At 40.9% G+C, this 13182-nt stretch overlaps 1 protein-coding gene across 2 annotated transcripts in view; it reads right to left on the bottom strand.

Moving 5' to 3' along the window:
- RIN3 (Ras and Rab interactor 3) overlaps window positions 1-13182 on the bottom strand; it is a 506654-nt gene that overhangs the window by 61429 nt on the left and 432043 nt on the right. For both annotated transcript variants that reach the window (XM_078660076.1, XM_078660075.1), the window contains exon 8: window positions 3605-3736. In XM_078660076.1, the coding sequence (XP_078516202.1) occupies window positions 3605-3736 (132 nt within the window). The remainder of the gene's footprint in view (window positions 1-3604; window positions 3737-13182) is intronic.

Raw genomic sequence — 13182 nt, 5'->3', positions numbered from 1 at the left:
AGATATTTTATTAATATAGATCAGGGAGAGGATGTGACGTATGGCCTAGAGGTGGGTGAACCAATGAAAGCTACAGCCACGCTCGATCCTAAAACCTGGCTCTGGCTCAGTGCAAGGTCCTGTTGGGATATAAAACCCATATGCTGCTGGGCTTTCATGTGGCTTATGCCTGCCTGCCTGCCTGCCTCCCTCCTGTGTAACCTGGAGGTGGCATAACAACCAGAGCCAACAAATTTGGAACTGGAGAACCAGGTGCGAGTCTCAGCGTCTGCTTAACATCCTGTAATTCAGTACAAATCATTTAAACTTCCTGATCCTATAAACAATGAATGGTGACTTTTTGTAATGTAATTGTTGCGCATGTAAAGTACTCCAATACTGTCAGGGTCGAGTTCACGCTACATAGTAAATCCACAAAAAGGAAAAAACAAAGCCTTAACATAAGGCAAATAGATACCCATTTACTGGCTGATTTGTACAAAGTGAAACCAGAAAACCTGGATAAAGTGCAGCTTTACAACAAATAAACTGTGTGAATTCGGGTGAACAATTCCTTTAACCAAAAGTCCTTTTTCTTTATAATCACAAATAAGGCACTTTCAAATATGTGAGTGAAGAATACCGTTTGTACAAATACCTACTGTGTTTGATTTAATAGGCTATAATGTTGCTCTATAATAATGTGGGTCACATACAGGGTTTACCTGACAATTGTCTCACGTCTTAGTTCACAAAGGGTTTAGGTTTGAAAACTACCACTTTTAATAGGTACTTCTCAGTGCAGTGCTATAATGGGACGTATTAATGTCAAAGTTTCCACATGTTAAACAAATATGCTTTTTTGAATTTTGATGATACTTTATTGTATTTTACATGACAGCGGGGCGACACACCTGCCTGATGTGCCATTGGGGCTTAACTGGTCACCTCGGTCCTTTCTATGCTTGGGAATCCAAGTGTTTCATGCTTTGTATGATGTCAAGGAAAGCAATTTGGGTCTGGCGGTTCGATCTCTTAAGGCCAGTGTACGATTGTGGCGCTCCTTATAAAATTCCAAGTGATGGCCCGCATCTCCTTAACCAAGATGATTATGCTCCCCAGACTCTTATACTTTTTTGTAAATCTTCCTGTCATAAAACACACTTGGATACCCTACTCCAAGAATTGATATGGGATGGACTGTGCAACAGAGTCTCCCTAACAATACTCCGGAAAGCGCCGGAAGATGGCGGCTTGGGTGCGCCCGATTTTGAATTGTACTATTTGGCTGCTCAGCTTCAGTGGTTGACCCAGGGTTTAGATTACAGGGACCTAGAGATGCTGGGCTCCATTGGGTTGGTTGGCAATCAGGGGCTTCTGCTAGCAAAACTCCTTGATCCAGAAGTGATTACTCCCTACTCAGGGGTGCTACTGAGAGTGGCACTACATTGCTGGGAGAGGTGTCCGAGGAGGACTGCAGGGACCCCCCATATATACTCCAGACTTGCCGTTGGTAGGGTTACCACATGGGGATCCTCCTTCTCCATTTACGAGCCATCATCTATCAGGCTCGTTGACGGCGGGCTTAATCACGGAGAATCATTGATTCCAGCTGGGAGAACTTATCTCACCAGATGATTTGCTGGCACAGTGTGAGTTGCCCCCTTGCCAGTTCTTGGATTATCATGCTTTGGGGCAGACGCTTGAGGATTTGTGGTCTGAGAGCAGACAAGGCCAGAAACCCACACCATCCTTCAGGCACTGGTGATCTTGGGCTCTGCACACAACCTAGTGAAGTGGATTTATAGAGCACATCTAAAAAAGATCACAAAACCATTGGTAAGAATTCGGGAGAAGTGCGGGGTATTACTGGGTAGAGATCTTTCTGACTCTGAATGGGGTAGGATTGTGGTGAGCCCTAAGCGTATTTCTAGGAATACTAGATTTAAATATGTCCAATTTAATTATGTACATATGACCTAGAATGCGGTAATTAACAGGCTTAATGGGGTACAAGACAGCTTGCTCCTGTGCACACTGAAGGTTCGCCTCTTAGCATTGTTCCCCAGACTCAAAAGAGCACAGAGTTGGCACTAGATTTGTGGACCTGGTATTGGTTTTGGCAAGAAGACACATACCAATGTGGTGGTAGGCCGGGATGGGCTAAACTACGCCGAATAGGGAAAGGGATGTGGATATATGCGCCAGAGGAGCAAAAACGGATTAGAGAGGATGTATGGGGGATAAGACATCGTCCTCTGGTGGGCATTTGAGCGGAGATGCTTAGGGTGTGGGATAGCAGGAAAGATTGTAATGGAGGGGAACCTGTGGCTGTCCCTCTACAAGGTGAGGGTACTGTGGACTCCCCTTGAAATGGTCAGGATGATGAATAGAAACCTGTTTGAATGTGACGAATTGCCTTTAATGTGCCTTCCCTCTCCTTCCCTACCCTCAACAAAAGGAGATATATGTTCTGGGACCCTTCGAATCCTACAAATTAAAGTAGGTCCCTCTGTTTCTTTAGTGCACAGACCCTTAGGTCAGTTTTGCTATTATTTTCTTTTTCCTTTGCCTAGTTATTTTTTTTCATTCTGTTTCTATTAATTATGGCACTGATGGGACCAACAGTACAACTGTCATTAGGCAATATATGCATAGAGCACTAAAAGTTTATGATCCGCAAAATTGTCATGAAGACTATTTGTCTAGACTAGAATTCAGCCTTGCGCAAAATGTGAGCTTCACCGTGATCTGTGTACCTTTAAGAATATATCGCTATTATGATATGATCTTTGTTTACTCAGACGCCTAGATATGTCCTTATCAATTTCATACTATCACTTGAATTGAAGAAGCGTCGGAAATGTAATATGATGCAATCAAATATATGTCTCAAGTATTTATTATTACTTTTACATGCGTGTTTGTATCATTATAACTAAATGCCAATAAAAATACATTTGAAAAAAATCACTGTGTGAGAAATAGATATCTGTGTGAGGCAGGACAAACTTATCGAAGACGGGCTAGCACAGCCAGAGGGTTGGGTGAAGACTAAACTAGATAAGGCCTGAATTCGTATTAATCAAGCAAAAAAAATAGTTTTGGACTTCATGGGGAGCGCTGCACCATAAGCATTAGATATGAGAGAACAACAGGGTGTTAGAACACAAGGTCCAAAATGAACATGTTTCTAAAAAATCTTACTATATGCTGTGCCTGAATATACAATGTACCATCTAAAATTATTTAACTTACTTGTATTGCATTTTTTCTGAAGCCCATTGTTTTTGTTGCCACATCTCTGTGCTTTAAAACTATTACATGATACTCTCAGGTCCAATGGTCTATCTAACCAACGAGTGGCTAAGAGAAGGCCTGCACCTATTCCATAGTCCTGTACTTTCATTCAAATGGTCTTGCCACTATACAAATGAGCCGAGTTAACTTCACGAAAATGCTAAACCATGTCCAACTCCTAGAACATAAGAGATTGAGTGCATTGAGGACAATAATACTACCAGGTTATACGGTTGGCTCATGAAGAAGTATTTGACTCAAGGCCAGACCGTAGAAGACTGGTGCAGGTAGTGCCAAGATTACAGGACAGGTCAATGGATCCTACCTTCCCCCAGCTGCAGAGCAGGGTCCATGAGCTCCATCATATACTCCACATCAAGGAGCAGTTCGGTTACATTGCTGCGAGCGAGCACGTACATGAGCACGGGCAGGAAGTCATCTGCACCGTAGGACTTGCCTGAAAACAAAGACAGAGTCAGCTAAATAAGGCTCAATCTTTCACATAGTCCCTTAAACTCCCCCAAGTCTATTAATGTATGTAATGCTTTTTACATAGTGAAAACCTAGCTTGGGAGCAAAGTACAAAGTAACATAGCATGCACTGAAGCAATCTACTATGTCACGGGGTCAATTGTGTACATTCTTACAAACAAGTCAAACAAATGTAGACTAAAAGTTTTTAGAACTTTGTTAATTTTAGAAGCACCATTCATAACAACTATACCATATTAATGTGGCAATCACCCACAAAAGATGAGACGGATCTCAGTGTATGGCTGATTTTAGTCAATGTAGAAAGGCAGTGGTCACCAAAAAATAGAAAGCAGATGTATTTTTTTTGTGCTTTTTCCTCGGATGCTAAATAGTGCAGCTAAATAGTGCACCTAAGGCAACTGTATATTGGGTCTACATGCTTCAGATGTTTACAGAAGACCACCCACTTCTCTGGTCTACGACAATGTTTTTTGCTAATAACCTTACTCTTTCAAAAATACTTCCTTTGATTGTAGTCAGTACTATCCTACAGCAAAGAAGCAGCCAAAACCCCCTCTGTTTCTCAAGTCACCCACTGAGTGAAGAAACGCAAGAAGGGAACCCTTCGCCCGACAAAAAGTCGATGGCTGCAACCCACTCTCCAAATACCTGAAATGATTTACATTTGTCAAAGTGTTATATTATCTTCTATATTGGCAACTCAATTCTACTTGACCCATACTGTAAAGCATAGGTTATATGCATATCTATATGAGATTTAATTGTGAAATATTCAGATAAAATCCAGAGCCTGGTCAGCACTTCAAACATTTCAAATATATATATGATTCATTATATTTTGGAGCCTAGGATATGTTGCTTGAAATTTCTCTCCATAACCAGCACACAGGAGGGAGACACTGTCTTTGGACAAGATAGTCTGAGGAACAAATCTATATTTAATTTCAAAAATACTCACAACTGTAGCCAGGCTGTGACTCACCTAATGCTCAACCATGCCATGGTTATTATTAAATGGAAGTAAACTGGTGATGCCCTAAAGGAATTAGGTCATTTGAAGAAGTGATGGGAAATGGGAACAAAGACTGTCTGGTCAACATCTGAGGTATACCTAGAACACAGGTATTTCATCATCCAAACTTATCTGTTCTCGTTCCTTACCACCACTTTTCCACTGACTTATTTTCTTGTGCAAAGCACACTAGGCAGTAAGCCTCACATTCTGTGATTAGGCCACGTGTGTGGTGTTTGGCAAAGCTTCCTTTGCCTCCCTAAATCAGTTGCAAGTGCAGGAGTCAGATCATTTAAAGTGCAGTGGAACTAAGCATTTTCACACTGGTACCTTGAAATTATGCAGCAGTCTGAGACCAACATGTGCTCCAACTTACTATTAGTAGTGGCTTTTGTAACAAATGTAATTACAAAGTAGCACACCACTGGTGCAAAGTTGCCCAAAATCACTGTAATATATTCCCAACATTGTCGCATTGTATGTGATCTAGCCAGGTTTCCTTGCTTAACAAAAGCCTTAAATTCTAAACCTCTTTCTGTGCAAAATAAACTTCAGTAACAGGCTCCAAAAATAGTCATCATCCTTTCCCAGGAAAAAAAATCTCACCATGCCAGGGACACTACACTGCAGTTATGGACAAGGAGAAGATGTTCTATGTGGACTATAAAGGACTCAATGCTGCTACTAAGACAACTGCTCACCCCATAACAAGAGCTGATGAATTGATAGATAGGGGCAGCCAAATGTCTCAGCACCTTTGACTTGACTGCAGGGTAAAGGCAGATTGGCATGACTCCATGAGCCAAAGAAAAAACAGCATTCTCCACACCTGATGGGCATTATCAGTTCATGTAATGCTCTTTGGACTAAAGAATGCCCCTGCCACCTTCCAAAGGTTAGTGAACCAAGTCCTTGCTGGGTTGGAGAACTTTAGAGCAGCATATCTGCCAATATAAAGGAGAAATTTGGATCTAGAGTTTGGAGGTACTAGTAAGAGAGTTACAGAGCTTCTTGTCCCCAAGGATACAGTGCTCATGCAACTGTACCCTCACTTGTGGTCTAGCGCCCCCTCCTAGAGGGGTGACTTATCTAGGCCACAGGCAGTGGATTGCAGACATGGCACAAAAGGATGTATGCCATGTCGACTCTTCACTTTTCTCTGCTCCAAAACACACAGCCTGTAAGTGGTAGTGTGCAGGGGTTAGGGTGCAGGGTCCCTAAAGGTGGCACAACAGGTGCTGCGGCCTTAGAGGCCTTACCTGGCCACAGTGCCCTTGGTACCCATAGTACCTTTTACAAGGGGGTTTCTTGCGGCCAGAGATGTGCTAATTGTGGGCACAAAGGTACAGTTTGGGAAAAGAACACAGGAGCTGGGGCCTAGTTAGCAGGATCTCAGCACACACTCAGTCAAGTTGGCATCCGGTATCAGGCAACAATATAGGGAGTAACCATGCAAAAAGGGGCACTTTCTTACACTAAACCGTAAAAAACATTAATCAAGAAACATTTTACATGTACAAAAAAATAGTTTTCCCAAAGCACCGGCTGAAGGCTTATTAGCTTTGATATGCTGGTTTCTTTTTGTATACTTTACAATTCCATGATGACCATCTCTGTGTGCAGATGTACTGTCAACCATCTTTGAAGGGTTTTTGTAAAACTTTGTTCATAAATATTTGCATGTTTGGAAGGATGGGGTCATGATGTCTTTGACTTGTAGTGAGTGAATGGGCCCCATATCGGCGCAGCACTTTAGGAGTAGGGATGTATTTAATCCTGTTTGAAACATAGCTCCGCTGCGGTCTTGACCTGCCATGAGATATACAAAATTGTTCCGGGCCTTCCCCTCACGCCCCGAGTTTAACGACAAAGTTTTCTATCCTGAGTGTGGCCTCATGCTTTTTTAACTTTTCTGTATGACATTGATATGTTATGCACACGATTGTGGCACAATACTTTGCATTAAGCTAGTCTAATGCCTTTATATATGTCTTCTTTTTCTTTCCGTTTCTTGTCCTAGGTTTTGGTCAGGAGCAGCATAATAGCCCACCCTACCAAGTATTTTGGGTATATACCTTTTAATGTATCACGTGCACTTCACTATTCTTTTTATATCCTGGTCCTGACGAAGCGCCAATGACCTCAGCGGCAACAGAGGCGCAAAACATGTTGACCGTTTTTATGATACCTAGGCATAATGTGCCATTTGGGATGACACTCTAATTAACAGTTTTTATTCTGCCAAGAGGGGTACTATACCAAAATAACCGTTTATAGGTTACCCCCTGGCAGTTTTCACTCACTATGCAAGCACCTTGTTACCCCCATATAGGACCCACACCCCACACACCCTCATGTATCATCCAGCATGCCTCAAAAGATCTCTGATAAAGTGACCCTTCGGGGGACCCATTGGAGATTGCAGCGCCGGCCCAACGAGGAGCACATGCCTGATGATGAAGCATGACACCCTTTGGAGTGTGTGAGGGCAACAATAGGCAAGACTTTTTCTTCCCCCCTGTTTTTGATGGGCCCATTCCACCTAGGACTCCTTTTCTTTGTGTTTCTTTTCTAGTAGATGGCGTATGGGTGTCCTTATTTGACCCTGCCCCTAGGAACAGTGTCCTCTATTTGTCATACTTAAATATTTAAAGACATCTGCCTGTACATAAACATACATTTACAAGCCCAGCAGTGCTTTTATAATATTTTTTTTACAAAAATCATTAAAGATGGCTACTCGTGTGCCCACAAATGTGCATGGGTGGCCATCTTGGAATTAGCTTTGAAAAACGTTATTACAAAAATCAATCCAAATAGCTTCCATGAGTATGCATGAGCAGGCATGGGTATGTATTGGCAGACATCTTTGAATGGATTTTGAAATAAAGTTTTACAAAAACCATAGAAAAATGGTCCTCCACGAGTCTGCATGTTCAGGCAGCCTCCTTGGAAGGAGTTAGAAAGGCCATTTCCAAGGTGGCCACCACTTGCAGTGCTTGTGTGGGATGTGATACACTGCAAGGAGCAACACGAGACTACTAGCAATGTAGTGAAGCTGCCAGACCCTTGAAAAATAAAAACAGGATATACAAAATGTTTATGGAAATAAAAGACAAACTGGCCCTCCAGACCATGTCATTGAAGGAGACTACTTTTTAGGCTGCCACACACAGTGAAAGCTGAATGGCTGAAGAGGGCTGCCCTATTTGCTATTAATGTATATTGTGTTGGCTAGATGCAAAATATTTATGATACTACACCAGACCAATGGATAAAGAGGGCTGACTGAAAGTCTCTTCATTTGTGTAAATGCGTGCATTTTTTAGAATTCGATTTAGGAAAAAAAAGTTTTAGCTCATGCATACACCTCTTATAGGTACAAAAATAGCACGTCCTCCAAGACGTGATGCATCAGTGGGAATCGCATTGTTCGAAATATCTTTGTGAACCCCGACAAGTTGAGTTCTAAGAACAAGGATACCCCATAAATAGAACCTGGGGTTAACAAATGTATATAAACAAACAATGGTTCGACAATTGTCCAACAGGATCCCAACAAGAAAATGAAAGCGTTTAGTGAATTCACGCTAAGGAGCTAAATGCATAGGGAATTTGTACAATATTCATTTATTTATAATTTTAGTGTCTCATAGAAAAGGTTCAGGTGCTCACATAAGTGACAGTGTGCAGAACGTGACATAAGTGACAAAGTGAAACAACACATCACATAACAACAAGATAGATCCACATAAATATATACATTAAAAGGGGGAATTTTCTTGTATGAGTCGACGACCTTTCGATCTATATGAATCTAGATTATCATCAGGACGGAAAAAGAGCTTCCTGAAATCAATATTTATTCTTGACCTGTAATCATGTTACGCAAGGAAATTCGTAAATTGTTTGCATTAATTGCTGGAATTAGAAACCTACTTGGCACAAATCAAGTGACGACTGCCCTGTTTTCCACTGTATTCATAAGGGTGCAGCTCAATTTCACAATTGTAACTTGTTTATTCAGGTTAAAGTTTAAAGCTGAGGCGGAGCCATAATCCTCCGGACACTAATTTCCCTCGACGGGGGCAGTACTTGGTGGTCTCAGTTCAAAGGCGTCTAGCGTCCGCGGTACGCGACGCCGAACAGTCCTACTTCCTGATTCCCGACAAGTTGAGGCACACCTTCTCCAAATAGAACACTGAATTAACATTCTATTTTTTAAGAGAGGGTCACCGGAATCTCCCGTCCTATGGTGTCCATTAGAAAGTTCGCCAATCACAACCACACAAATACAAAGGACTGAAAGTCCCACACGAGATTCCAATAAACCCACCATACCAGTAACAGTATTATGAACTGGATTTCAGTGACACTCCAGTTATGTGTCATAATTAGCATTTTCCTTGCCACATATGTGACACCTCAAATTATTCAAGGGACTACTCTGACAGAAAGAGAATAAGGTAATATTAGTGGAAAATCATAAAGTAGTGCTGCTACTTCAGCAAACTGGAGGGAGAAACACTGGAAATACATGTTTGAAAACTGCTATTAAGAACTGAACACTCAAAAGAGTGAAGCAGAGGCTGTTGCTATATAAATGATTTTTACTCTTGCATAATTAAGGCGGCTGAAATTTCATAAGCAGAACCGCATTTAACTTCTTGTAAAGGCGCTGGGGAACACGGCCTAGCCATAGAGTTCTATAAATAATCCTCAACTATGCTTGTACCACTACTATGTAAATTAATTTTATGGCCAAACGTTAAATTCCTCTGTCTTGGATTTATATTATTGCAGTAGTTTGTCCAATAAAAAAACAGAAGTTACTTGACCCACTTTATACAGGGGTCTCCAGCCATTTCTGTATTAAGAGCTACTTGCGTGCAATGAAAATCATAACTTCTACTAATATTATTAGAGATGGTTTAGTAACTACATCAGAAAAGATTATATTAGTGGCCACCATAATGCAAGATTCCCGTGATAATCAACCTAGTGAATCAGGCACGTTGCCAGTGGTAATGTAAAAAAGGCTGTATTGATGTGGAATTCCTCTGAATCGGTGATATATAAAAGCCATAGCAGCAATGCCTCTGGCACCGAGTTAATATTATTAGTAATAGGCCTCCCCAAAACCATTTGATTTAGCACTTAAGTGTCCTTTTTATATATATTTTGGAAATTCAACAATTTGTTTCCAAACATCAGCTTATGAGTTATGAAAATGCATACATTTTCATCTTAAATACAGTATTTTCACTTTGTTATACATATATTCATTCTACCAGACAAAAGCTTGTAATTCAGTAGGCTGGGCTGCACACAGGAGAGCCGCTTACAGGGAGGTTGAGAGCTACCAGTAACTCATGTGTTACTCGTTGGAGAATCAATCTAACTCTCTTGATTATTGTGGTCAGCCAAGCAAAAGCTGAAGAGCTTTGTATGGTTCTTGTGGATGCAGAGAAGGCTTCTAAGATGTTGGTGTGGCTGTATCTCAGGGTCCTTCTATCTCACATTGGAAATGCCTGATCATTATATTTGAAGTGGTTCAGTCTCTCCATGTATCTTCTACAGCTCACGCTTTCCTTATGGTTAAACAATAATAACCCAAATATAAGAATAGAATGGGGTGCTCAGAAAGGCCCCAACCCTTTGCTAGTCACCCTATGACTGGTACCCTATTTTGCTAAGATACCTTGTAACTCTTATATCCCTTCTATGATATTTGGTTGGGAATCAGTAAATTTGTCAGCATATTTCAATGGTGTAGCAATCTATACTTTGGATCCTCATATACGAAAGTGGCATGCGCTTTAGGATATATTCATGACCAGCTGAATGCATTTAAAATGGAAGTAGTGAAGACTCCAGGGACTGGGGATAATGTTCCGGGTTAGACACAGCAAGCAGAAGCCATTTTCTCTGGGTGGAAATATAATCTCAGGTCAAGGTAACTGTTTGATTTAATTATGACCTCCAAATGCATTTCATTATTGAAATGGTGGTAGTGATTGCCAGCATCTCTAGTAGGTTGCTTCTATATATACACAATTTCTGTGTTACAAAAGTACTCTACTTTTTTCCAACAATCCCACTGAATATCCCAGACGTATTTTTCATAAAGTCAGAAATCCGCAATTTCAGTTTTGTATGGAAATACAATAAGTCCAGCTGGGCTATAGGTATTTAAGGCTACCTCTTACCTGAATAAGCTGGCCTGCCCAAGACTGTAAACTTTATTATTAAGCAGCATAAGTCCTGCAAAGGAACTTTTAGATACATGGTGGTGCAGAACAGCATTCCTATTGCTATTTCTATTTTAGTGGTTCGCCACGTTAGTTCCTTGATTACACTGAAGGTTACATTTAAGATAGGATAGACATTCTCTATTTTTTTCCTCAAAGTACCCCTCATACGGACGACTGAGATAGGTGTTTCATTCCAACATAATTGCAAGTTCAATTTGCCCTCAATGTGTTGGTTGAGCAGTCTAGATGATATCTAGTCCTGTGATAGAATTGGTGGACCACGTGCCAATATGTGGAGATGGGTGGTGGCGTTTCTGATTTCCACATGACACTCCTGCATTAGACAAATGTGCTTACATCTGATGGTCTCCACCACGTTTCCAGCTTACAGAAATGGTGATAGCCTGTGATGCATGGGGAAAGAACAGACAGCAACCAACCTTAGGATCATGGGAAATTAAAGTAGAATTTGATAAAAATGAAAAGAAATCGCATATTGATATATCACATCAGCTAGTGCGCGAGTTCTCATGAAATGCTCTGGATTGCAACCTAGCCTGCACTGGAAACTAATAAAGATTCCCTGGATTAGTATTATGCAGTGCAGAATCTACAGTCATTTATATATTTTTTTGATCCTGTTGCACAAAGAATTGTCATTATTAAAAGAGCCAAATTGAGAATTTAACAATTTCTCACATATTCCAAAACATATAAAGTATGTGACGTGCAGAAACTAAGAATGATGAAAAATGCACGTGCTGTGTCATTTAAGTTTTAAATGGTTCAAAGACACACATGTCCCTACATATGGTCTCATCATATACCGCCCTTTCATGAAAGAGGTAAGAGGAAGGTTGATCGTAGTTCGATCTAGAGTATAAAAGAGCAAATTATCAATGGAAAATACACTAAAGGAAATATTAAGCCTAGTAGGGCAACATAGCATAATTAAAACACCTTCGTACCCTTCATGAAAAGCCTTTATTAGTGGCAAGCCTGGGGAATGTATGGTGTCCATCATAAACAATGACAATTTCACCACTGGAAAAATCATTGCAAGCTCCAAATACCAACTCTCTAATCAGAAGAGTTGCGATAGTACTGCTACTGGGTTTAATGGGTTGAGGTGTAACGTAGATGAGTTGAGTAAGTTGAGTATTAGGGTTATTGAGGTGGACCAGTCTCGCCTACAAACAGCCCATTCTAAAATTTGAAAACAAAAGTCACCTTGGGGTAATTTAGGGATGCTCTATATTGATCATAGTTGATCCTGGAGAACCAAAGCCATGCCCTATTTTTAGGCTAGTCATATAAAACAAATGTTCATATTGTGAATTTTATTTTAAGTTGAATCGTGTACACATTCTACCATTGTTCAAGTACTAGTTGACAAATGTAGGATATTCCTGGTCTAAATATGATCCTCAATGAAGGTACGACTTTGAATTTCCTCTCTGATCCACTGAAATAGTGAAGGTGGGTGATACATCAACTGTCGTATATATATATATATATATATATATATATATATCCATCCTACTGGCGGTCGCCAGTAGGTAGTTATAGTTAGGACCTAGTTTCCATAGGAAATCCTCAACATTCTATTTGGATTAACTTTGGCCCTGGTGGATGAATCTTTGCGAATTTCTCAAAGAAGATGGCTCGGTCCGCTGCGCTCTTTCCTGAAAGTTTGGGGGGGATTGGTGAAGTGGGGGCTGAGATAAAAGGGGGGTCCCAAAACGTGTTTTCTCCATGTTATTTTCCATAGGACGTTTAGACACGGCTACAGGTCGAACGGCTGAATGGATTTATAAGAAATTTGGCAAAACTGTAGAGTCCGGCTCGCAGATTACGCTTTTTTTGGAATGGTGTAAATCCGTTCAGTAGTTGCTGAGAAAATTAAAGTTAAAGTCAATTATATATCTATACGCGCGCACGGGTGCGCGCACTCAAGCGGCTGCGCGCGAGCGGAATTTTTTTTGCTGCGTGACGTCTGTTAATATTCGATTCGAAGGAAATCGGGAAGTGTTGACCGCCATTTTGTCACTGCGAGTAAATATATTGTTCATTTCAAAGCGTTGGAACATGGAAAGGGGAGAAGGTAGAGATTGTTTTGCTGCGTAGGTTTTCTCAGGGTGT

Source organism: Lissotriton helveticus, chromosome 9 (genome assembly GCF_964261635.1).
Source record: "Lissotriton helveticus chromosome 9, aLisHel1.1, whole genome shotgun sequence".
NCBI lineage: Eukaryota > Metazoa > Chordata > Amphibia > Caudata > Salamandridae > Lissotriton > Lissotriton helveticus.
This window is presented reverse-complemented; position numbering and strand designations above follow the sequence as displayed.